Below are 27111 nucleotides of genomic sequence, written 5' to 3' on the forward strand. Positions count from 1 at the left end.
TAACAAGTGTCGGATAACTTTTCTTTAACACAGACTCATAGTAGATGGGTACCAGCTTGTCTCTGATAACTTCACTTGCCCCTTTAGAGATCCTGTGCTCAGGTGGCCCTGCTTGAGAAGCCACCTTGTTCATTTACTTGTGAGTAATCTTTACCCTTCTGGGCTGTTTAACTTTTTTGAATTAATTGTTTTGTTTTCTATTAAATCCTGAGAACGATGAAAGAAAGTATCGACCGTTTCTCTCCTGTCCTGTATATTATGTGAGCGGAAGGTTTCTGCTTCTCTTGTTTATAATTGAAAGTATAGAGGTGTGAAGGTATCACTTAGGACACCAGGCAGCATGACATTTTATTAGTTCTGCAGTGGGAAAGGCAGCCGAGTCTTGACCCCTGCAGTTCTTAGTGTGATTCATGCCTGTGGAGTAGCTGAAATTAATCATCTGGAACCTTGCAAGAGTATGATTTGTGTCTGGATTTTCTTCTATTTCTGTACCTTTCTAAATCAAGACTACTGTTTCTTTTGAAATATATATATATACTTATGTATGTATATACTTTGTTTCCTAAATTTGCTATAAATATTGTGGATACATAAAGTTGTTTCATATTGACTAAATTTAGAGTAAATGTTCACATATTTTCTGCATTACAATTAAATGTCAGACCTCAGAGTTTTCCTTTTTCTTGCCAGTATGTGAACTTTTAGGATATTTTCATGAAAATTTATACCCTAAAGATACAAAAGATGATTTTCAACATGCTTTTATACGTGTGTAACTTTGTGTATTGTATTTCTAAATGTTCTCATTGGGAAAGTGAAAGAAACTGCTAACTTCTTTTAAATTTGGTTATTTCTCTTGTCTTTACCTTATCGAGAAATGTATATAAGGCTCAGTCTGAAACAGGATTATGTGAATGTTATATTTAGTCACGAAGCAGACATGTATCTGCGCTGCACTTTGTGCCGGGCGCTGTGCTGGGTGACGGCAGTGATGACAGCCTGTCCCTGCCGGATGTGCGCTCCCCGCCAGTTGGACGGAGGCCACGAGACGGCCAGTGCACAGCGTCAGGGTTATCACCGGTGCTGTCACCACGCACACATGTCCAGGCCCAAGTTAGGACCTGTCTGAGGTTTGGAAACTCTAAATCCCCTCTCCTGTCTGCTGTCTGTCTTTTGTTTGTTCCCCTTTCTTTTGGGTTCTTTCATTTTTCTGTAGCAGGTCAGTTACTTTTTTCCCCTATTTCATAGGATAATCAGCAGCAAAACACCATTTGGCCCTATTCTGAATAAACATACAATAAGAAGTTTTTAAATAGGATCCATAAGAAGTAATTGTTAGATGCAAAGAACTCTGAATGTCTAAAATCTTTGTTGTTGGTAACTTAACATCATTGTGCTTCATCATCTTTAAAATGGACCTGAAGTGGTCTTTGCTCATGACACAGCATTTGGGGACGAAATTAAAAGATGCTCGCTCCTTTGAAGAAAAGCTATGACAAACCTAGACAGCATATTAAAAAGCAGAGACATCATTTGCCAACAAAAGTTTGTACAGTCATAGCTATGGTTTTTCCAGTAGTCATGTATGAGACCCTAATGTGCGAGAATTGGACCATAAAGAAGGCTGAGCACTGAAAAATTGATGCTTTCAAATTGTGGTGCTGGAGAAGACTCTTGAGAGTTCCTTGGACAACAGGGAGATCAAACCAGTCAATCTTAAAGGAAATCAACCCTGAATACTCATTGGAAGGACTGATGCTGAAGCTCCAATACTTTGGCCACCTGATGTGAAAACTGAGTCATTGGAAAAGACCCTGATGCTGGGAAGATTGAGGGCAGGAGGAAAAGGGGGCAACAGAGGATGAGATGGCATCACCAACTTTCAGCAAACTCAGGGAGATAACAAAGAACGGGGAAGCTTAGGGTGCTGCAGTCCATAGGCTTGCAGAGTCGGACATGACTGAGCGACTGAGCAACAGCATTGGAGGAAAAGATGAGTGATGCTGACATGCTGATTTTTGTAAGGAAATAGAAGCTTATCTTAAGCTTCATCCAGACTTTTACTAACCTGTCTCTCAGCTTTTTACCTTTTTTTGCAGAAAGTTTGATCATTTTAGATAAAATTTTTAGCACATACCATGCCTTCCTTTTAATGCTTTCATGTCAGGAAAGAAAACTAGCTTTCACCTGCATTAGAAATCAATCTACACTACATGCTAACATAGTACTACAAAAGGAAGCTTAGTGTTTGTCAGACACTTAAATTATTCACTCAGCCGTCTCTGCAATGCAGGGCAGGTGACCTGTTGTGTCTGAGTATCTGGGACAATTTTGACTCCCATGTTCATGCCTGGTGGGGCTGGCCGTCTTTTGAAAGTGGAGAGGAAAGGTGCGGTGGGGGGGAATAAACATTCAAGGAACTTGAAACAGATGAGTCGTCTCAAGTTGAGCAAAGTCATCAAAGCATTAAAAAGTCAGACTAAGGAGGAGGGCTTCTGTGAGAGACAGGGAGTTATCAGAAAATAAGTTTGTATTTCTGAGTGGGAATGCCAGCAACCCAAAAGAATTGGAACATCAAAAGACAATATAAAAGTAAGAAAAAAAACCATTAATTTTGAAGTAAAATATGAAGTACTAGCAACAAAATCCCATGGATGGAAGAGCCTGGAAGGCTGCAGTCCATGGGGTCGCTGAGGGTCGGACACGACTGAGTGACTTCACTTTTACTTTTCACTTTCATGCATTGGAGAAGGAAATGGCAACCTACTCCAGTGTTCTTGCCTGAAGAATCCCAGGGACGGCGGAGCCTGGTGGGCTGCCGTCTATGGAGTCGCACAGAGTCGGACATGACTGAAGTGAGTTAACAGCAACAGTGACAAAATTAATAATTTTACCAATTTTTAAATTAGTGATTATAAAGGTGTTTTCCTAGGAAAATGGTCTTGTGCCCTGAGAGATGGAAATTAGATTTTTATAAGTTCACTTTTAGCAAATAAATAGTGCTGTTCTGAAGCCACATTCTGCTTATTTTTGTCACTTGAGAAATGCTGGGGTGATAACCAGCATTGGGGTGGTAGTGAATATTTTCTTAGCATTTCCTCTGTGCCAAGTTCTAGATATCCCATTGTCTTTTCACCAACCTCTAAGGAGCCTGTGTTGTTACCTGGAGGAAACTGAGAAGGGTGAGGCCAGTTAGCTTTTCTGATGCCGTTGAAAGATTCACACCCAGGTCAGTTGGATTCCATGCCCATGTTGTTAGCCATCACCGTGTGGCACGTGCGACAGAATGAAGGCATCAGGCCAGAGAGAACAGCGGCCTTCTGCTCCCCTCAGTCCTGGAGCGTGACCCGTGTCTGCTGTGCATTTGTTAACCGTTGTCAGAGGCCAAGGCCGCCGTGTTCTGTCAGTGTAAGTGCACTTTTTTAGCTCCTGTTATGAGAGAGCTTATAAAACATTTTCTATGGAATATACTTAATAACATTGATTTTCAAAGAAAGCAATACAAGTAATGAATTGCTCTAGAGAAAGTTTTAGATATTTTAAGCTCACCTTCACTCAGTAAACTCATCTTTCCCCCACCAAGAAACAGATTTATAAAAAGTAATTTCAACTTCAGTGTAGAGAAGTTTGGGAATTGAATTCTGTTGACTTCAAAAGGAAGAACCACTTACACACAAAAATACCTCAGAAGAGGTGGGCAAAAGTGAGATGGTTTGAGAGTTTAGCCACATCTCTTTTTTTTTTTTTTAAGTAACTCCATTTTTTAAAAAAATTAAATCAGTAGTGTTTTAACTTGTGAATAACAAAATGGAATGAGTCCCATTGTTCAACTGGAATACCATTTCTCTTGAATTATCTTGTGGCCAAAGCCTGAGGAGCATCGGTTCCCAGAGAGCCAAAGATTTTATGAGCCCTTGTTTTAAACATGCTACCCTGTTAGCCTGTACTTTGAACAGCTTTTCATATTATAGTTGGATTTGTATAAATCCAGCCACATTCCTAAGTCTGACTTGTGTGCATTTATGACTAATGTCAGTGTTTCAGAAATTGGTGGCAGATAATGACCACAAACTTTTTTAAATTGTTTAAGCGTGTTTGGAGCTTGATTATTTAAAACAAGTGCATGGCACCTTCAGGTTCACGTGACTATGCAGACGTACTAAAGGAAATTTATGCTATGTGTTGTCTTTAGTGGACATTTCAGTGACTTTTTTACAGGCAGGGGAAAGTAGGGTCATAGGAAGTACCACTGCAATGGCTGTAAGACCTTTTCAGTCAGAAACCGGAAGATGGTTACTTTGAGAAGTAAAGGTTTCACATCAGGAAATGTTTTATTGTCAGGGGAACATTTAAGGAATCTGACATTTCCCTGAACTAAGACTTTGTGTTTACAAATGTCACAGTCCAGAAAATTGTTTCATCATTCTTATAATAAACAAATGTAACCTTCTGATGCTGTAAATTTTGCATTGCCAACTAATTTTTTAACTTTGTCTTATAAGGAATAATAGTCTTTGGGTTTCTTTTCGTTTTAGTGTTGTTTTACGTAAACTGAGATGCATTTGTCTTTGAACGGATCACCTGCTTCGGGGGTCAGCAGTTTGTCACTGGAAAAAGAAAAATGTTTGACTCAGATTTGGAACTTAATTATTTATGACAATTAATTATAAGGACTTTAGTTTGTGGGAATGTAGCAGGTGATATAATAATCTACTTGAATAGTCTAATTGAAACAACAAAAATGTTGTAAAAAGTTAATAAATCATCTACTAAATATATTGCTAATTGGCACAAAAGAAGAGAAATCATAGAGACCAAAGACAAAATGAAAGCAGGAATCCTGGGATGTGAGCTGGTTTGTCTCAGAATGTTTCTGCTGGAGTTTGAGTCTGAGCTTCCCTTTGGTGGTGGTGTATGGATTACTGAGAAATAGACCTGCCAATGGTAGAGAGGGAAGTTGGGGAGAGGCAGGGTATGTAGTAAGGAAACCTGCCTGTCTCTATCTTGGAGGCAGGATTTGGATTCTCCTAAAACAGAAGGACTGACATTCACATGTGTTCACATTGACTTGATTCTCTCTATGGGGTCCAAAAATCTCCATGCCTAGAATTTAAAGTGCTCCCAGGTTGGTTGCCTCCCAAGAAGCAAACAGAAGCCAGATACAAATCTTATCTGAAATAATGTCATTTCAACCCAGGCCTCCAAGAATTCTCAAAGAGAGCATATCAAGGGAAATCAGTTCATAATCAGAAATCACAGATTAGATGAAAGAAGTTCACCACCATGAGAAGTAGAGCCAGCAGATTCACACCAGAGTGGAATTATCAGATTCCTAATGGTGTTGAACTGAATGGTGTTGAAACTGAAACTGCAATATTTTGGCCACCTGATATGAAGAACTGACTCATTGGAAAAGACCCTGATGCTAGGAAAGATTGAAGGCAGGAGGAGAAGGCGACAACAGAGGATAAAATGGTTGGATGGCATCACCGACTCAATGGACATGAGTCTGGGTAAACTCCAGGAATTGGTGATTGACAGGGAGGCCTGGCATGCTGCAGTCCATGGGGTCGCAAAGAGTTGGACATGACTGAGCAACTGAACTGAACTGAACTGAATATAAAATAATTGTGTAAATGCACTTTTAAAAACAGTGATGCTGCTTTTAAAAAAATAAATGAGAAGCTTGGAAACATAAGCAAGAAACAAAATATTATAAATAATGACCAAACATTTGGAAGAGGACTAAATAGAACTTCTAAAATTAGAAGTATAATTAATGTTAAAAGTTAGGTTATTAGGTTAAAGAAGAGATGAGACATAGCTGAAGAGAGAATTTGTGAAAGTGAATATAAAAAGAAATTACATAGAATACAACCCACAAAGAGATGGAAAGCATTTGAGTGGTTAGGAGACATGGAGAAGAACATATTGGGACCATCCATTTTTCAGAAGACAACTGGCCAAATTTTTAAAATGAAAATGATGTAGCTGTTTTAATATTGGAGTAGACTTTAAAGTAACATACATTACTTGAGATAAAACTTCATAATCATAGAAAGTTCAATACAGTTTTATTTAGATATAATAATTCTAATTGTGTATGTATCTAACAGTGTACTTTCAAAATACAGAAAATAAAAATTAACAGAAATACAACTAATGACAGACAAATCTGCAATCAGAAGCATTTTAACAGACCTTTTAACTGATAGAAAAAATGGCCCCTTAAGCCAATAAATATTTAGATTCAAACAAAAGATTTATAAATTACTTAATAGATAGGTAAGGTGGTCTGGTACTCCCATCTCTTTAAGTATTTCCCACAGTTTATTGTGATCCACACAGTCTTGAGCACAGTCTTTAGATCCATGAAGGCTTTAGCATAGTCAATGAAGCAGAAATAGAATTCCCTTGCTTTTCCCGTAATCCAGTGAATGATGGCAATTTGATCTCTTCTCTGCCTTTTCTAAATCCAGCTTTTGTACATCTGGAAGTTCTCAGTTCATGTACTGCTGAAGCCTAGCTTGAAAGATTTTGAGTGTAACCTTGCTAACATGTGAAATGAGCATAATCATACAGTAGTTTGAACAATCTTTGGCATTGCCTTTCTTTGGGATTGGAAACAAAACTGATCTTTTCCAGTCCTGTGGCTACTGCTGAGTTTTCCAAATTTACTAACGTATTCAGTGGAGCACTTAAACAGCATCATCTTCTAGGATTTTAAATAGCTCAGCTGGAATTCCACTACCTCTGCTAGCTTTGTTCCTAGTAGTGCTTCCTAAGGCCCACTTGACTTCACATTGCAGGATGTCCGGCTCTATATGAGTGACACACTATCGTGGTTATCCAGGTCATTAAGACCTTTTTTGTACAGTTCTGTGTGTTCTTGCCACCTCTTCTTAATATCTTCTGCTTCTGTTAGATCCTTACCATTTCTGTCCTTTATCATGCCCATCCTTGCATGAAATGTTTCCTTGATATCTCCAGGTTCCTGAAGAGATCTCTGATCTTTCCCGTTGTGTTGTTTTCCTCTATTTATTTGCATTGTTTATTAAAGAAGGCCTTCTTTTTCCTTCTTGCTGTTTTCTAGAACTCTGCATTCCTTTGGGCATATCTTTCCCTTTTCCCCTTGCCTTTCACTTCTCTTCTTCCCTGAGCTATTTGTGAAGCTTCCTCAGGCAACCACTTTTCAGTCTTGCATTTCTTTTTCTTTGGGATGGTTTTGGTCACCACCTCCTGTTCAGTGTTACAAACTTCCATCCATAGTTCTTCAGGTACTCTCTCTACCAGATCTAATCCATTGAATATCAGTCACTTCCACTGTATAGTCATAAGGGATTTGATTTAGGTTGTTCTTGAATGACCCAGTGGTTTCCTCTGCTTTCTTCAATTTAAGTGTAAATTTTGCAATAAGGAGCTCATGATCTGAGCCATAGTCAGCTCCTGGTCTTGTTTTTACTGACTGTATAGAACTTCTCCATCTTTGGCTGCAAAGAGCATAATCAGTCTGATTTTGGTATTGACCACCTGGTGATGCCCCTATGTAGAGCCATCTCTTGGGTTGTTGGAAAAGTGGGTTTGGTCTGACCAAGTGCATTCTCTTGACAAGACTCTGTTAGCTTTTGCCCTGCTTCATTTTGTAAACAGCAACAGCAACTTAGCATATCACAGCAAAAATCTGAAAAATATACATTCTTTTCAGTCATATAAACATTCTAAAGTCACTTAAGAAAAATTAGGCCACAAATTTTTGTCAACAATTTTAAAAAGATTGAAATCATAGAGTGTGTTCTTTGTATACAGTAGGATTTAACCAGAAGTCAATAATGATAACCAGAGGATAAATAATCTTACAAAGACACTGTCAGATCAGACACCAAAAATAGAAAGAAATCAGACTCAAAAAATCCATGTTGTATGGTTTCATTATATTAGAAATGTAAAAATGAGGCAAAATTAGACTATAGTGTTCATGGCTGCGTGTTAAGGCAAAAAGTGAACAAAGACAAATAAGAAACTGATTACCATAAAAGGATAATAATTACCTTCAAGCAGTAGAGGGCTTGCTCAGGCCATCATAGTACAAGAAGTTCTTTCTTGTTTTGTCATTAAAAATATATCCATTGTACTTAAGTGCTTATTCTTCCAGATGAACTTTAAACAGTATTGTCAAATCCCCTAAGAAGCATTTGGAATTGTGTTAAGTTTATAGATTTCTTCTGGAATTATTTGCATCTTTGAAATAGTAAGTCTTCCCATCAAGGAATATGGTATATGTTTCCAGTCACTAGGTTTTGTTTTATTGTTTTTTAAGATTCTTCAGAAAAATTTTAGAGTTTTTCTCATAGAGTCCACGTTTCTTGTTAAGTGCATTCCTAAGTATTTCATTAATTTTGCTTCTAATGTAAATGAGGTCCCCCGCTGCCCCCACTGTTTTCCAGCAGGTATTACTGATATGTGGGAAAGCTAACTTTTTTTTTAACTGCCTATCTTATTATTTTTAATTCCCATAGTTTATTTTAAAATAATATTTGTTGTGGGGTGAGTATTACTAGTTACTTTATAATAACTTTCTCATTTGCTTACTGTTTCTCAATAGTTGAGAATGTGAGGCTCAGCAAAGGATAAAGAGTTTGTTCAAGGTCATGCGGCTAAATACTGGTTGGAGCTGGGGTTTTAATCCTGTTATGTGTAACTGAAACACTACCATGGGATTATATTTTCCCTGATTAATTTAATTCAACAACAAATTATATAAAGATGTTGTGTTATGGAGATGAATTAGATAATGAATGTAAAATCGCCAGGAATGTAAATGAACTATCCAAATTAATGTAGCAGTTTCACTGTGAAATTAAAGGTAGGAGATTCACTGGAGAATAGTTAAGGTCTGGCTTGCCTTTGAGCAGTTTAGAAGTCATAGAGCTTTCTCATTTATAAAATCTTTGAGATGTCCTCTGAATATTTATGTCTGATATGTTATGAACCAGATGTCTTCCCAGTGGATTTTTTTTATATTAAAGTGGCATTTAGTAAGCCATTTAAATGATGATGATGGTGGATGCATTTAAGATTTCTTTGCAGTGATGACCTTTCAGCAGACTAGTTCTTACAACAGAAGGATTGGAAAGTGTCCCCCTTGCATTCAACACCAGTTTTATTTTGTACCTTTGAAGGTGCCATTCTATTTGGGTGCTGAATATCTAACAGTGAATAAAAAAAAAAAGACAAATTATAAACAAGCATATTAGGTACAGTTGACCCTTGAGCCACGTGGAACTTATAGTCAGCCCCCTGGATACATGATCCCTCTGCATCCATGAATTCAGCCAACCACAGATCCTGTATTAAGTACTGCAGTATTTACCTTTGGAAAAAACCCTCCTTTAAATGAACCCATGCAGTTCGAGCCAGTGTTGCTCAAGGGTCAGCTGTGTATATCTTGAGAGAAGTGCTGTGAAGAAATGATTTGTGAGCGGGTCTGGCAGGCAAGGCAGTGTTCAATAGGCTCTGAGGTGAAGCATGTCGTAAGGAGCCTGCCAAAGGCCAGTGTTGCCGGAGGACCAGGTGAGGCACAAGTTGGAGCATCTGAGGTTGGCTCAGTGGCAAGGCGTCTAACATGCAGGACCATGGAGACCATAAGAAGGAATTTGGATTTTATTCAGAGAGCCATGGGGAGATTTCTAAGAAGGGTACCAACTGGGACCAGTGTAAGATATTAAGACATTGTGGTGGGAATACCAGGCAGAAAGCTGATGCTGCAGACCAGGATTTCCCAGCTATGCACGCTTGACATTCAGGGATGGCTGACTCTTTGTCCAGGCCGCTATTCTGTATCTTGAAACAACATCTCTGGCCTCTACCCACTAGATAGAGGCAGAGAGTAGCGGCCGTCCTGTCACTTTCCAAGTTGTAACCACCGCAGGGTCTGCAGACACTTCCAGGAGTCCCTTGGGGAGATGCAGTATTCCTCAGTTGTGAGCTCGTAACCAGAGGGAAGGAAAACTTGGGGTGGAGTGATGGCAGTGGGGGTAGAAAGACGTGCTTAGATTTGAGACCCACTTAGAAGAGGATGTTCTGGATTACAGGGATTCAGACAGATTCCTTGGACAGAGAATCTGCCACTCATCTTCATTGCCAGGCTTTTCCGGAAAAACTTCCTTTGAGGTTTTTGGAAACCTTAAAATTCACCCACAGTCATCCTCGCTCTGTCTCGTGCCTTAGATCTTCCAAACATTGTTTCTGCCTTGTGTTTTGTAGACAGAAAAGATCTGTCCCCTCCCTACACACAAACCACACCACTTCAAACCCCAGAGAGGTGACGGAGGTGCTTGGTCTCTCACCAGGAATCCTGAAGTGGGTGAAGCTGATCGACAACTTCGAAGGAGAGTATGACTACGTGACCAACGAGGGCACGGTTTTCACGTTCAAGACAAATCGCCATTCTCCTAACTACCGCCTGATCAACATTGACTTCACGGACCCCGAGGAGTCCAGGTGGAAGGTGCTGGTTCCTGAGCACGAGAAAGATGTCTTAGGTAAGAGTACGTGCTGCTTGAAGGTTGCGCTTTTGTTTCTGGTAAGAATGTCATGACATCGGTGTATCTCTCATTCTCTGGTAACCGGTTACAAGGTAAAAAACCTTCAACTTATGATCCTGAAAAGTCTTAATGGAGCAGCCAAGTGTTTTATAATTAGCACAGTATTGTATGGGATCTTCATAAAAATTGTGAAAGTATGAATCCAGACCTTCAAAGGCGGAGCTTTATTATTAAGTATCGGCTGTCTTTGTGTAGCTATTATCTGATAATAAGTGCTAATGTTTAAATTTTTTTAAACTACTTGGATTCAGAATCCGTAGTTTTTAGCTTTGGAATAACGTTGGCTGTTCATTTTATATCTATTTTAGGTCTTAGGCTGGATTTATAGAAGAGAAGAGAGATTATTGTCAGATTTAATTGAGATCCATTGCTCTTGCTGCTGTGTGCACTGTGCTACAATAACGTCTTAAGAGCATCACTTCTGAGTCCATCATGTTTCACAACCCCTTTAAATTCCCGTTTATTCATTTTCTCAGTGATTTTCCAAAGACGATATACTGCTTTATAAGTTACTTATTGCCTGAAAGCTGGATTTGACTTAAAATGAAACTCACTAATTTTGCTACAGTTTTTGACACAAAAGGGGAGTCGAATACCTCAAGCTAAGGAAGAGTTTGCTTGTGGAGGTGAACTTTTGATGGGTTGAATAGGAATAAAATCTAGGGCCATTCCAAGTGAAGGTATAAGGTGTATAATCAGGAAAATAATTCTTTGTGAAAACGGCAGAGTGGCCCTGTGTCAGACGAAGCCGTCCTGACATGGGTTTTTCAGTGACTCGAAGCACATCTACTGGAGTCAGATCCAGGTGCTCATCCTGGAAAAGTAAGGACCCTTCCTCCCTGGCTCAAGGCAGCATGCTCTGTGCCTGTATATAGTTCCACCTGGCCTGGCTTGTAGAGCAGGAGGTGGGCACACAATTACAGCTGAGTCTCAGGAAGTGCTTCACTCATGCGCTCCCCTGTGCCCCTGGACACCTGCCTCACCCATCCACCCGCTTCTGTATGGAGGCCTACACCTTGGGCAGTCCTATCAGATGGGACCCAAGACAGCCCTGTCCGTGCCCTTACCTACTCAGCCCCTATCTGCAGCCCAGGACCGCAGCTCATCCCAGGCTCTTCTCTGTCCATAGCTGCTTTTCAGCTTGGATTAGGCATCAGTGCTCTATCTCTCTCAGCTGAGTTCTCCTGGTGGGGAGGGGACTTAACAACAGGACAGGGGTTCTTTCCAAGGAAGCCTGTTCATCTGTCTCCTCAAAACCTTCTGTTCAGTCTCTGAACCTCATATGTTGGATGAAGGACCCGAGAATCTTAGAACAGGTTTCCTGCCCTCTCCGTTAACATCTTCATGTGAGGAAACCGGTTTGCAGCGACTTTGGCTTCTGTGCAAACTGAGACAGAATATCCCCTCCAGAGGTGGTAAGATCCAGCTCTTGGTGCGCACTTCTTAATTGCCACCAGAGGGCCCCTCGGGCCTTGGTGGGTCCAAAGGAGACGGTGGCACAAGTCTTTGTGAAGAGTGCCCTGGGCGCTTTTCAGGTGAAAGTCAGGTTGGAGCAGTGATTCTCTTGTATGGAACCATCAGAAATGCAAATATTTCCCAAGACATGTGAATTTTCTGCTTTTTAAAGCCCACCCACCCACCCGCCAAAGCAGTTTTAACTATACCTTAAGGTGACAATCCTGTCTCACCTGCAGATCTAATGAAATGCAAATCAATGCTCGGAGATTTGTGGGAGTGGTGATGTATTTTTATAACCTTCCCTCTGAAAGGTTATAAGTTCTTTACACTGGAAAGGGGAAACCTTCAATATTCACTAGAACTCGTCAATTCAAAGAGAAGCACAGGTAAATTTGCAATATATCATTAGCACAGAATGCCCTACTGAGAATAAAAACTAGAGATGAATCATAAAGTACAGCTGTTAAGTCAGAGCTTTTATTAACGACAGTCTACAAATCACCTTGTCCTTTTTTTATTCCCTTTGTCTGTTTTAGAATCCTGATGTACTCGTAGTTAACACAGATTGATTATTTTTTTGACAGAAATAATTTACTTCCTCCCCCCCCCTTTCTTTGAAACATTAAAGCCACATGAAATGCATTGCTTGATTGAAGTACTGTAAAAAAATCATACTGGCAGATGAGCAAATGACTTTTAGGTGTAATAGTTGTTTTTTATATCCTGACTTGATAAGTTTGCAGTAGGAACCTACAGAACCTGATGAGACTGGGGGTCCCTGGTGGCCCTCAGAGCTCCCTCTGGCCCGTGTCTTGTTGAGCATTGATAATGTCATATGTGTGAGCTGCTAGTTTCCTGGGTTATAAACATAAGCAGCATTAAAAGCCCCTTGCCCTGCTCCATACCATGAAAACCAGGAAAGGCTCATCTTTTCCACATTCCTGAGCTGCTCCCAACAGCCCTGTGCTGGCTTGCATTTCCCACAGCCTGTCTCTCTGGATGGCCTGTTCTTGTCGCTGGCCGATCTTGTCCAGAGCACGGTGGCTTGTGCTCAGGCCTGCCCCCTCCACTTCCTCCTCTGCTCGCTTACCTCCGCTCTCCCAGCTCCATCACTGACAACACAACACTGAAGCTGCAGCCTGGGCACCGGAAGGGAGGGGCGGAACTCCTGTCTCTGCCTCACTCTCAGATTCCCCCTCCTCACCGAGGCCTGGTGACTCTTCCTGGAGATGCCCTTCGTTTCTTGGCTACCCTTCTCCAGACTTTAGCCCCAGCTCCATGTGGGGCTCTGCTTGGCTTCTTGGGGTTCCGGGCTCTTCTCCACCCTCCACGTACTCCGTGGTTCTCTGGTCAGCCATGGGATGCATGCATCCGTCACTGCTGTCACCCTTTTGTCCAACAGTAGCTCCGCAGTAATGACCGAGTCAGAACTAAAGTTCCCCCGCCCAGCTCACCAGACCCCCATCAGACCTCCCACCACCAACCCCACTAACCCCCAAAAGGGACAATGGTTTTCTTCTTGAAAATGGGCTTCTCACTCATTTTCCTTCCCAGTCTTCCTCCCTTCCTGCTTCACTCCTGGTTCATTCGCCCTTCCTGGTTCATTCATATTCCTTTTCTCTCTTCTTATCCCCAGTCTCACCTTCGTTCCTTGAGTTGTGTTTTCCCACCTTCACGCCCGACAGAGAGCTGCCTTGTCCCCAACACCACCCAGGCACCCCCACCTTCACTGTCCCCCAGATGTAACTCAGCACTTGCTCAAGGGCTCCCACTTGTTTTGAATCTCAGTCACTCACTCACCTTTGTTTACCCATTACTACTTATATTTTTATGTGATTGTGTCTCAAGGGCAGAAGTGACCTCATCTCCTTGCTGGTCTGTCCAGCCCTTGCAGGGTGCCAAGCACATGTCAAGCAAGGGTTTGGTACATTCTTATTGAATAAACAATCTTGGCAGATGAGGAGCATGACTCAGGTTTTGTTGTTTTCCATCTGCACCTCCTGTAACATGATACTGGACACAAAATAGGGCAGCAGGGTCATTTGTATTACACACGTTATTGAGATCATCAAAGGCTCCTGGTCCCAGGTGGAGAATGTGTCAGCACCTCTGGACCTGACGTTGGCAGTGATTTATTAGAGGGATGTGCCGAAAACGCAGCGAATGATTAAAGCCAATGATAAAATCACTCAGCCAGTCTCAGTGCTGCAGAGCACGGTGTAGAGCCCCAGAACTGTCGTTCGGCTAAATGAGTGTGTTTTTGGCTAATTTTCAAAGCCACATTAGGTTTTATGTGTCCTTATCTTTTCAGAGTGGGTGGCTTGCGTCAGGTCCAACTTCTTGGTGCTGTGCTACCTGCACGACGTAAAGAACACCCTGCAGCTTCACGACCTGGCCACTGGTGCTCTCCTCAAGACCTTCCCGCTGGAGGTCGGCAGCGTCGTGGGCTACAGCGGTCAGAAGAAGGACACCGAGATCTTCTATCAGTTTACTTCCTTTTTATCTCCAGGTGAGAGTCTTTTCACCAACATGGTCCAGTTTAAAAATCACACTCCCGTTTGGGTTTCTTTTGATAAACTGAAATATGACTCCATGTTATATTGAAAATCACATGGGCTGTGTTACAGCCAGCATTACTTAATATAAACAGGTAAAACGGACACTCAGAACAAAGGGAAACATGAACACCTAAAACTGCACTCTCATTAATCTTATATCCTGAGTCTGTCTTCTGGGGACAGGACCAACTGTTGTTTTAGGTTGATTTGAAAAATCGGTATGAACAAGTAAAACGGTAGATTCAGCCTTTAGTCTATATATATCAAAACACACACAGCACAGATAACTAAAAGTGTTAAAAAAAAAATCTGTAGTCACATCTGACATTTAAAAGCTGTTTTAAAACTGAGACTACATTCCGCTTTTGTTAAGCTGGATTAAATTAAAATTCTAAAAGTATAATCTTACATCATATGGAGGGGGAAAAAAAAACTTGTTACTTGGTTCTAGTAGAAAAGGAAGAAAACATTTGCAATTTTGTGGCATCAGTTAATTTTCCCCAAAGTAAACATAACTCTTCATACTTTTTTTTTTTTTAGGCTTTTTCACACTCACTTTGCTTATTTGGGTTTTTTCCTGTTTCTGCACTTGGCTGCATTCAGCATTTCTGTTATAGCCAAAGCTCTAACACCCTGATTTGTCCCAGGAGCCTGGCCAGTTGGCAATTTGCAGTTGACTGGGCAGACCTTATCCTGAAAGCAATCTGGCTGAAGAAATGTCTGCACGTTCCTTATTTGTTTTTCAAGCTCCTTCATCATCCTTTTTGTCCTAGCCAGTTTTGTTGCGGTCGTTTGATTCTTGGCAAATAAAGCAGATATAGGGGAGAGCCGAGCAAGAGTAGAAATGACTTTGTCCTCCTCCCAGGGTTTGGCAGATGACAGTGATGGCTGATCCACTTCTTTGTGTGTACCTCAGAGTCACAGAACAGGCAGTCTTTAAGGAATCTTAACCGTCACGGCAGGTTGCTGTCGGGGTTATTAAATCAAAAGAATAATGTTCTGTACATAGGTCTGATGGTCCATCTGGGACACCTAGGAATCTTTACTCACCCACGCACCTTTCAGAGGATCTCACAAAGATGGGAAACCAGGGCCAGGAGCCCTGCACTGACAGGTCAGGAGCCTCGCGTCAGGGTGTGCTGCTCCTCACCGCTCCTCCCCAGAGCCTGGAGCACAGTGGCAGCCAGTGGACAGGAACCAAGGAAAATTGCTTTCCTCCTCTCAGCCCAGTGCTGCGGGGTCTGCACTGCTTTCCTCAACTTACACTGGTTCCAGAAATTGAACTTTGGAAAACCTCATAGCCTTTAAACAGTTTTAATGGATAATGAGCAACAAGGAGAACGGAGCAAGGCTGACTCACCTGCTCTTCATAAAAGCCAGAGTCTCCAGAGGCCTGTAAACCACCTTCAGTGACCCGTGTGGCCATTTATTTCAGGGACAAGTTCATCATTACCCGAAGATGAAAGGGCTCATTGTCCTAGCACAGAACGATGGGCTCTGTGCCAAGCACTGAAATATTGTCTGTGACTCTGGCCGTGAAGTCTGGAACGAGAAGTGTGTTCCTGATTCTGTACCAGCAGGCAGCTCCTGAGCTAGCTTTGTCTGTCTCTGCAATGCTTTCTTCTTCTCCTTCGTCTTTTCCTAATTTGTTTTGCCTCCAGCCTTGTCTTTTCTTTCCTTAATGTAATCTGATACCTAAAATCAGAGAACAGGGCTTCTAGGCTCAGACCTTCTGAACCAAATGTAAAAATAAATAATTAAACTAGATTCCCTGAAAGCAGGAAATGGTCAGTGTGTACATATGTACACATCCGTGTACATGCATGTCTGCTTTTCAAAGGCTGTCTTGCACTGGTCTCCGAAGGTTGACTGTCCACTGCTGCAGTAAACGACAGACACTAAATTATAAATCAAGCTCCAGGGCCGAAAGCACCTGCTGCGCCGACTGCTGTGGACACCTGTACATCTGGCAGGTGTACACCTGCTGACTCTGCTTCCCATGGGAATACATGGTGAAGACATGTCTTGAGCAAAGCCATTTGGAAGAAAACAGGCCCACGTTGTAAGGTGAATTCTTACAGCCTAATAATGTTTTGTGTCCTTGTCTCAATTGGTTTGCTAAGTATAAGAATCGGGTATCAGATTGGAGAAAACATCCTAGAGTCATTAATCAGAGAGGATTGGATAGGTGATCTCTAGGGAATAATTTCAGAGTTTAAGGGCAAAAGAGAACCGAATTCGGAAGTTCCTTAAGACCTGAGGAGATGTCTTGGACTTGAGAAGATGGGTCTTCTAATGAAAACAGTGCTTTAACAAGGTTATTCTAGCAAAAGGAAAGAGGGAGGGGCAGTCAGTTCAGATATTCCTGCTATAATTGGAAATAAATGTAAGGAGGTGAAAGAGATGGGAGTTAAAAGGAAGGGGCAATTCTAGGAGAGTTGTGACTGCACTTGGAGGGAAACAGGCAACCAAGGCAGTTTGGAGCACAATGCACTTATTCCCTGCGGCTCAAACCATTTAGTGGTTGAGCCAAGTGATGCTGTATTCATGGGACCTGAGAGGGTTGTCTAAGGCTCACTCCAGACTTCTGTGTGTTGTAGCAATCCAGTACAGCCATCCCAGTTGCATGGTTCTGAGAAACAGGGAGAAGAAATAAAAGAAGCTTTCCCAGACTCTTTGGGAAAAGCATAAAAATGTTATAAGAGCAGATTTAGGTCCGTAGCAATGTTGAAGGAAGGGGACAGAGATTTCCTGTGTACTCCCTGTCCCTACACATGCACTGCCTCCCCTGTTATCAACATCCCCTACTCCAGTGATACAGTTGCTACCGTTGATGGACCTGCATTGACACATCACAATTGCTCAAAGTCCATAACTTACCTTAGGACTCACTCTTGGCGTTGTACATTCTGAGTGTGGAGAAATGAATGATGACCTATATCCATCAGTATGTGCTTTTATGGTGTCATGCAGAGTAATTTCAGTACCCTAAAAAGTCTGTGCACTCTGCCCTTTTCATCCCTTCTCCCCCTAGCCCCTGGCAACCACTGATCTTTTTACTGTCTCCATAGCTTTGTCTTTTCCAGAATGACCTATAATTGGAATCATATTAATAGATTATATAGACTTTTCAGATTGGCTCCTTAGCTTAGTAATATGCATTTAAGGTTGTTGCATGGCTTAATGGCTTATTTATTTTTTGCTATTACTATTTGGTTATTTATTTTTTGTAATACTCCATTGTTTGGATGTTCCACCATTTACTTACGCATTCACCTTCTGAAGGGCATCTTGGTTGCCTCCAACTTTTGGCAGTCATGGATAAAACTGCTCTGAATATCTGTGTACAGGTTCTTGTGTGGACACATTTTCAACTCCTTTGGATAAATGATCAAAGAGGGCAAAAACATTTGAAGAGACTTGTTTTTGTTTGTGTTTTTTTAATTTTAATATCCTTAAAACCCGACCTGTAATTGGATGAAACAGTGTCTACATGGGTCATCTTTGCCAAGTTCTTTTGCCTTTTCTTTGCATATACAGATTTCCAGATTCCTCTGTTGATCCTTTTGCAGTTTCTCCTAGAATTGTCCCTTCCTTTTAACTCCCATCTCTTTCATCTCCTTACATTTATTTCCAATTATAGCAGGAATATCTGAACTGATTACCCCTCCCTCTTTCCTTTTGCTAGAATAGCCTTGTTAAAGCGCTGTTTTCATCAGGAGACCCATCTCCTCAAGTCCAAGACATCTCCTCCGGTCTTAAAGAACTTCCGAATTTGGTTCTCTTTTGCCCTTAAACTTTGAAATTATTCCCTAGAGATCACCTAACCAATCCTCTCTGGTTCATGACTCTAGGATGTTTTCTCCAATCTGATACTGGATTGTTATACTTAGCAAACCAATTGAGACAGGACACAAAACATCATTAGGCTATAGGGATTCACGTTACAACGTGATTCTGCAGTGGGCTCACCTGGACTGACCCAGATGGATCTGAAAATAGAAAATGTCCATCAAGTATAGTAAGCACTGGTACCTTTAGGTGTAACCCAGCCTCCTCCAAAGTGCCACTTCTGCCCCAAACAGAAGAACAGAGATCAGGCACTTGGCACCCTTTCTCCCAACAGGAGCCAGCCCATGTTGTATAATTTCATCCTTCTACTATAGGCTTTGATGTCTTGATTTTTCTAGATAAACAGGCATTTAGAGTGTGTTTCCTACTCACTGTCTTTCACTTGAGAAATTTCATTCTAGTACTTTGGTGACTTATCTCAGGGCACTGCCCCAGGAACTGGTTGGTGGTTAGAGCTGGGAATCCTGGCTCCCCATCCTTTGTGATTCACTATAGCTCAGGTAACAGTGATGCTGGGGTGAGTCCAGGGCTTAAATGGTTCATGCTTGTTCTGCAGTCCCGTTGTCATTGTCGGGTGGTTTGGATTTTTTTTTTTTTTTGAGGATGGAGATGCTTTTGGTGTTTTGAGGAAGTGGGGCAGGTACTAATGAAGCTTTTCAAAAATTAACATATATGTGAAGATAGCCTTTGCCCTCAAGACTACATTTATCTGGGCAAGTACAGTACTCAGTGTGTCTGGTAATTTAGAATGTATGCCCGGATATGTAGTCTGAAAATATTTTATGTATAAGGATATATTCCAACAAATATCCAAATACAGCTTCGACTAAGAAAGCCAGTACTTCAGTCCTGTGAGGCATCTCCCCACTGTCAGTGTTAATCATACATTGTATGATTATATTATAAACCTTAAAATAATTTGTAAGCATGGGAATTGTGATAACATTCATGGGGATTAACAGTCTTTTTGTTAAAGTATCTAAACATATTGCTCTTTGCCAGTGGGGAGCAGAGTGCTGTTTCGCAACTGTGAGTGAAGTTCATACACAGAGGAGTTGCAAAGAAAGCACGCTGCCATTTTATCACATGATCAATCCGTTTGAATGTACCCTGTGGGAGTAACTGCTTAGTTTCTGGTTTTGCAGCAAGTATCAGGATCTCTAAATTGATTTTTCACATACTGACAGCGTATGTTTAAAGTATTATGTGGGAGGGCTGTTTCCACACCAGCCACTCTGGATGACTAATTCTGTTTCATAAACGATAGCAGTGTTGTTGTTTTCAAACAGTAATGATTTATCTTACTTATTGTTTCTTTGGTTTAGTTCTTTTTTGTTGTTCAGTTTTACTTATTTTATTTTGGGGACTGTGATGGGTCTTCGTTGCTGCCCCTGGGCTTCCTCTCATTATGGAGAATGGGGGCTGCTCTCTAGTTGCAGTACGCAGGCTTCTTACTGCAGAGCACAGGCTCTGGGGCCTGCAGGCTTCAGTAGCTGTAGTGTGGGAGCTCAGTAGTTGTGGTGCACAGGCTTAGTTGCTCCACGCCATGTGGGATCCTCCTGGACCAGGGATCAAACCTATGTCCCTGGCATTGCAAGGCAAATTTTTATCTACTGGACCACCAGGGAAGTCCCTTTGATTTAGATATTAAATATTAGAATGTAGTAGCATTAAATTCAGAGAAGGCAATGGCACCCCACTCCAGTACTCTTGCCTGGAAAATCCCATGGATGGAGGAGCCTGGTAGGCTGCAGTCCATGGGGTCGGGAACAACTGAGTGACTTCACTTTCACTTTTCACTCTCATGCATTGGAGGAAGAAAAGGCAACCCACTCCAGTATCCTTGCCTGGAAAATCCCAGGGACAGGGGAGCCTGGTGGGCTGCCCTCTATGGGGTCGCACAGAGTCGGACACGACTGAAGCGACTTAGCAGCAGCAGCAGCAGCATTAAATTAAGGAAATGGAATTTTAATTAGTGGTTAAAATAGCTAAAAGTTTATTGTGTATTCATCAATGTGTAATGTGCACTTGGATAGTCAGAACTTTAAAGGCAACTCTGAAAGACTCCCCTGAAAGGCTGTCTTTGGTCCCTGATTGCACCTGTGTCCACAGAGGGGTGGGTGTGAGGAAGCAATAGTCCCAGAGTTCCCATCAAGAGACCTCGATTGGCTGTTGACTTTGGGCACATCATTTGAGTTTTCCGTCTTCATCCCTGCTCAGGTGAAATAACCCTACATGAAGTGTCCCATCTTCTTTGACCTGTACTCCTAAGTGACCTGGTGTCGGGAAAGACCTGTTATGTTTCTGCAGTTAGGTTTTACCTGTGCTCTTAGTCCTGGAATGCATTAGAATCTTCTAAAATGATACAGAGGTGACTGTTGTAAAAAAGAAGACCACATGTGATGGCGATGATGAAGTGTGAACACTTATGCAGCATTACATAGTCCACATGCCAGGCTGTTCTGCAGTCTCTTTCTACAGTGACTGTGCTTTGTGATCCTTGCCCCTCTTGTATCTAGTGAGTTTATGGACTGAACTAAGACTTCCATTTCCTTCTAGGTATCATTTATCACTGTGATCTGACCAAAGAGGAACTGGAGCCCAGAGTCTTCCGAGAGGTGACTGTGAAAGGAATTGACGCTTCCGATTACCAGACAGTCCAGGTAGGGGGTTTTTTATCTTGACAACGTGAGTTTAAAAATCTGACTTTCAGGCCAGGCTGCGCACACCCCAGTTTGTCAGCAGCTATAGAGGTAACCCACAGCAACACCGGCCACAAATACTTGGAAACACCTGCTGCTTCTGGGCATTGAGCCCAGCGAGGTCCCTGCCCTCTTGGAGTTTACAGATTCTGCCACTCTTCCGCCAGAGTCCCTTGTCTGGGGGATCAAAGAAACACAGTTTGTCTGCTTGCTTCAAAGTGGATTGTTTTCTGGCTCAGGTCTCGTGGTGTGATAAGTAATAACAGATTTTCTCTACATGAAGTATTCACTCAAGTGCTAGAAGGCAGTCTTTGCAGTCTGAAGTTCATCCGTATGTCTGCCTGGCACAGGGTGAGCGCTCAATAAAATATTAGAATGGATGAATTAATTGTTTAATTGTCATGCGCGGCAAGCTCAGTCTCTGGTCACCATCCTTTCAGGTTAAGAATCTCCATTTTTTTTGTTTTCTCAGTGGCCCACAGGTACTGAGTCTCCCAGAAACCAAATCACTCATTGACAAATGATGCAAAATGACTCTGTTCCTTTGCAATGACCAGTCACCTGTCAGGTACCAGGTGTTTCATCAGGACTCTCCTACCAGGGGGCCTGGACTACAGAGACCCGGGTTAGGATTCAGAGTGTTGTTTCCAAAGGAAAATTAGAAAAAAAAAAAAAAAAAGCACTGGATACCCTGGGAACGTTTCTGTGAAACTAGAGCATCATTTTAACAGGGTGAATTGCCCTTCACCCGTCTAAGAGAAGTCTAGATGACGGACTAGATCTAGATCAAAGATAAAACTGTTTGGCCAGCTGAATCTGGCCCAGGGCTGCGGATTGCCAGCCCCTCTTCTATATCAGGAGTCAACATACTGGCCTCTGGGTTTTTGGAGAATAGCCATGTTTGTTCACATAGTGTCTGTGGCTGCCTTAATGCTTTAACAGTGCAGCAGAGACTGTGGCCCACAAAGGCTAACGTGCTTAGTACTTGGCCCTCCAGGACAAAGTTTGCTGATCCTTGATCTATATAAATAGTACTTATAAAGTCAGAGAGCATTCTCAATAGAGGTCTAGGGCCTTTGTCTTCAAGCTCTGTCAGCTCGAAGCCTGAAGTCTGCATGTATTGATTGATACATCTTGGTTGACATAGGATGAGTCATTTAACTTTTTTGCCAGTTTTTTCAGCTGTAAAACAGATAGTACCCATTTTGCAGGATTCCTGCAGGATTATGATATGATAAAATTCCTGCAGGATGTGTGAGATGATATATAAAGGCATACCTCGTTTTATTGTTCTTTGCTTCATTGTGCTTTGCAGATACCGTGTTTCTTTTTTTTTTTTTACAAATTGAAGGTTTGTGGCAGTTCTACATTGAGCATATCTATTGGTGCCATTTTTCCGACAGCATTTGACTATTTCATGTGTCTGTGTCACATTTTGGTAATTCTTGTAGAATTTCAAACTATTTCATTATTGCTATATTTGTTATGATCTGTGCTCTTCATGTTGTTATTGCAAGAAAGATTGTGACTCACAGAAGGCTCAAATGATGGTTAGCATTTTCTAGCAATTAAATATTCTTTAAGGTATGTACAGTGTTGTTTTAGACTTAATGTTGTTGCACACTGAATATTGTTGTTGTTTAGTTGTGCAGTCATGTCCAGCTCTCTGTGACCCCCTGAACTGCAGCATGCCAGGCCTCCCTGTCCCTCACTATCTCCTAGAGATTGCCTAAGTTCATGTTCATTGCATCAGTGATGCCATCCAGCCATCTCATCCTCTGACCCCCTCTTCTCCTTCTGCCCTCGATCTTTCCCAGCATCAGGAACTTTTCCAGTAAGTCGTCTGTGTGCATCAGATGACCAAAATACTGGAGCTTCAGCTTCAGCATCAGTCCTTCCAGTGAATATTCAGGGTCGATCGCCATTAAAATTGACTGGTTTGATTTCCTTGCTGTCCAAGGAACTTTCAGAAGTCTTCTCCAGCACGACATTTTGAAGGCATCAGTTCTTTGGCATTCTGCCTTCTTTACAGTCCAGCTTTCTCAACCGTACATGACACTGAATAGATGACAGTATGTGCACATGTAACTTTTCTATGCACAGGGAAAACAGAAAATTCATCTGACTCGCTTTATTTTGATACTTGCTTTACTGTGGGAGTCTGGAACTGAATCTACCGTGTCTCCAAGGTCTGCCCATATTAAGGGTCTGGCATATAGGGCTCAGTCAGTAAAGAATCTGCCTGTAATGCAGGAGACCTGGATTTCATCCCTGGGTAGGGAAGATCCCCTGGAGAAGGGCATGGCAACCCACTCCAGTATTCTTGCCTAGAGAATCCCATGGACAGAGGAACCTGGTGAGCTCTAGTCCATAGGGTTACAAAAAGTCAGACATGACTGAGAGACTTAGCGCTTTCATGTAGAATGTAATCAGGTTTTTTTTTTTTTTTTTCAAAAAGTGTTAGAAGTAATATGGCAGACTTTTAGGTTTCCATAGCTTGTTTGGCTTCTTTCATTTTCAAGGTGAGCCGTTGCCTGGAGAGAGATCTTTTAGGGGCCGATAGCCCCAGTCTAGTGCTTGTATGGTTCATTAATTCACCCTAGTCTTGCATTAGACTTTTAACATCACTTTTAGGCTGTCATGCCTTGCTGTTTTTCATTTTCTCTGTGTGTGGAAATTGCGTGCCTGTCAGCTGTAACATTTGGCCTTCTCAGGAACTGCTTCTAGTCCTTGCCTGGACATCCTCAGGGCAGTGGAGGGGGGAGGGTCTGTGTGTGTGTGTGTGTGTGTGTGTGTGTGTGGTGCAAGACAGCGCCTCTCCCATCAGTAATGCAAAGGGTTCCCGGGCAGCGAGAAGTGACTGTCCCCTCGTGGCTGCTCTAGGATTGGGCACTGTTGCCCATGAGACATCCCTCACCTCAGCCCTCATCTTCTCTTCATCTCTGCTGTGAAGCCCCTCTGTTTTTTTTTTTTTTTTAATTTCTCTTTTCTGCTCCCCACAACTCATGCCAAAGTGAGTAATTGTGGAGTTTGTGGCAGGCAGGAGGGACCTGTGATCATGACAGCTGCCTCGAAGGCAGCTTCTTATAGGAAAGTGGCTCTTGCTTCTCGGGGAGGATGGTTGGAGTTGTTTTTCCTCTCAAGTAGCTGTTTTTTTCTATTCTTTACAGATGGTACACAAAGAAACTAGTTACAACCTAATATGTGTTGTTTTCAGATATAAAGGAAAAGATAAAACTTTACAGCCAAGCACATGCTTGTGTGGAGTAGAAATCCCTCAGCCCTGGGCACAGCAACCTGAGATTTCCAGATTAAACTGGGGAGGAAGTATGCTCGGGAGATGCTGGTCGGGTGCCATTGGAAAAGGCACCAAAGTCCTCTGTGTGCAGCTTTCCACATCACAAAATTCCCCTAACGTTAAGCTACTGAAATACTTAGAAGCTTTTATTTGTACAAGTGCAGTAGAGGGAAAAAAGATGAAAAGATTCGTGGGATGTATTTAAGGGGATAGTAACTGAGTAATTAGAGAGAACACATTGCTTTTATAATTTTTATGAAGGTATAATCTCTCTAGTATAATGCCATCAGGAGACTTTAATTTGTTGATTATACACATCATATATATTGCACTGAGTTATTTAAATAGATTTCTTTTTTTGGGTAAAGGTGGCTTTGGAATGTACTATGATATCTCACAGTACCATAGACTGAAAGTTCATTTTGCAGTGGCTTAGCCCAGGTATACACAGCAGAGCTTTGACAGGAAATGTGAGTGTGACATCTGTGCTTACATTGTGATCAGGCTCTCAGCAGAGTTGCCAACAATGACCAGCCTGTAAAAGCAGGCTCTAGAGAAGGGTTTGTGCATGAGTGGGAAAAATCCTCATAGTGTATAATAGAAACCACAGCATTTGGGGGTGTAGGGAAAAGATTCATTTTTTGTTTTCAATTACTTCCGGGTAGTGCTGCTTTTGATTTTGCATGACCCTGGTGTTTGTATTTATTCTGTATGTGATTTTAAAAGAAAATTCCCTGGGCTCATTGTTACTCCTTCTTACATTTTATGTACATTATCATTTTGAAGCAAATGCTGCCCAGATTCCCCTGCATGGTTAGTCAGTGCGGTTAATGGTGGTCACAGACGTGCATGTTCACTGGTCGTGTAGCTTGTAAGATGTACTAAGTGAAGGAGAGAGAAAAAGGAGCGTCAGAGAAACACATGGCTAAACCAGCCACAGGGCTGTTCTTTGTGTGATGTGCTTTCATTCAGGACCAGAGATCTTGAATGGTGGTGGGGGGATGTAGGATGGGAGTGTCCTGTTTTGCTGACATACACAGAACATAGCTACTATATAGTCTTTACCCAGGCCTGACCACAGCTGTGGGAGAAATTTCATCTGTATAGAAAATACAATTGTGAAAATCAGATCCTGGAAAAACTTTCTCTTCCAGTCTGTGGTACATATAAAAATTAAGTTTTAGATAGGTTTATCATAGCTGCTGACTAGATCTTTTTTCCTCTTTTTATTATGAATGACATGACCACTATCTAATATTGGTTAGAACATCTGTTCACATGTCTTTAAAAAGGAAATACTGAGCATTAGAAATTACATTAATAACAAAGGTTTGGATATGAAAAGAATCTTGTCTATATTTATGATTAGTAGTATGCTTCATTTTAAACTGAAGGGAAGAAATAGGAACATTTAGTCTGTCAATAAATACTTATGTGATGTGCAATGCCAGGTGGTACTGTTGAATCCAGAGAAGTTCCAGACACAGGCACTGTCCCTGGAAAGTTTGCAGTCAGGCTGGAAAGCTGAGACACAGAGCTCTGAAAGGTCAGATGCCCCAAGATGTTATCAGAGCGATCAGGGGAAAGGTGAAAGTTTCTGTCGGTACTCTGATATCCTGGCCGGGATGCCCAGGGATTCTTCCTGGGAGAGGTGGAACCTGGGTTGGGCCTTGAGAGATGGCTGCTTTTGTAAGCCCCAGGCCCCTGCTGGGCCTCCTGAACAATTTCACCACAGTTCTTCTTTCAGAGAGCCTTTACCTTTTCGTAGCAGTTTAATTTCATAATTTCACAGTAAGTTCAAGAAGAAAGGAGTCCTGCCCTCAGCATCCTGTGCAGTAGGGCTGCCTCTAACAGCTCTTTTTTGTGGATAAAATAGTGTTTGCACTGTGGCTGAACATGGCATGACAAAGGATGCAGTGTAGCAAAAATGCACTTTTTGCTTTCTCAGTGTCTCGTTTGTGTTCAGCCAAAAATTTTTGACAGCTGAAAGAGTGTCTTTTCTCCTTCTAAAGTGAAAGTCAAAATTTGTAGACCTGAAAAAGAACAGTGAACTCAGTATTCTCTGAATCAACTCCGTTGACAACAGTTTCCACATGTTATAAAAGAATAAATTAGAAGGAAGATTCCATTTTATGGGGCAATAGCAAACCTAGATCAACAGAGTACAGAAATAGTAAGGATTACAAGTATTTAACACAGATTGTATTACCTTGAGTCCTGTCCTCTTAAACTGAGGAATTTTATGCTTCTGAGGTTTACCTACAATACTGCATGTGAAACATCAAGAACATCCCAAAGGTGATTTGCTTTATAACTGACCAGAAGCTGATTTTTAAAATTAGATGAAAAATTAGATGATTAGAAAATTAAAATTAGATGATTCTTTGGGTTTACCAAGATGCCTTGGGGTAGAAGGAGTGGACTTATTTTTCTTTAGTCTAGATTTTTGTAACCTTGATAGTAATTTATAGTTCAGTTCAGTCGCTCAGTTGTGTCTGACTCTTTGAGACCCCATGAACTGCAGCACCCCAGGCCTCCCTGTCCATCACCAACTCCCAGAATTCACTCAAACTCATGTCCATTGAGTCGGTGATGCCATCCAGCCATCTCATCCTCTGTCGTCCCCTTCTCCTGCCCCT

The 27111-nt window shown here is 41.8% G+C and overlaps 1 protein-coding gene across 1 annotated transcript in view; it reads left to right on the forward strand.

Moving 5' to 3' along the window:
* PREP (prolyl endopeptidase) overlaps positions 1-27111 on the forward strand; it is a 134880-nt gene that overhangs the window by 60221 nt on the left and 47548 nt on the right. The window contains exons 10-12 of the mRNA XM_010856703.1: positions 10350-10541; positions 14374-14571; positions 21032-21135. Coding sequence (XP_010855005.1) covers positions 10350-10541; positions 14374-14571; positions 21032-21135 — 494 coding nt within the window. The remainder of the gene's footprint in view (positions 1-10349; positions 10542-14373; positions 14572-21031; positions 21136-27111) is intronic.

This window comes from Bison bison, unplaced genomic scaffold (genome assembly GCF_000754665.1).
Source record: "Bison bison bison isolate TAMUID 2011002044 unplaced genomic scaffold, Bison_UMD1.0 scf7180017864373, whole genome shotgun sequence".
In the NCBI taxonomy this organism is placed as follows: Eukaryota; Metazoa; Chordata; class Mammalia; order Artiodactyla; family Bovidae; genus Bison; species Bison bison.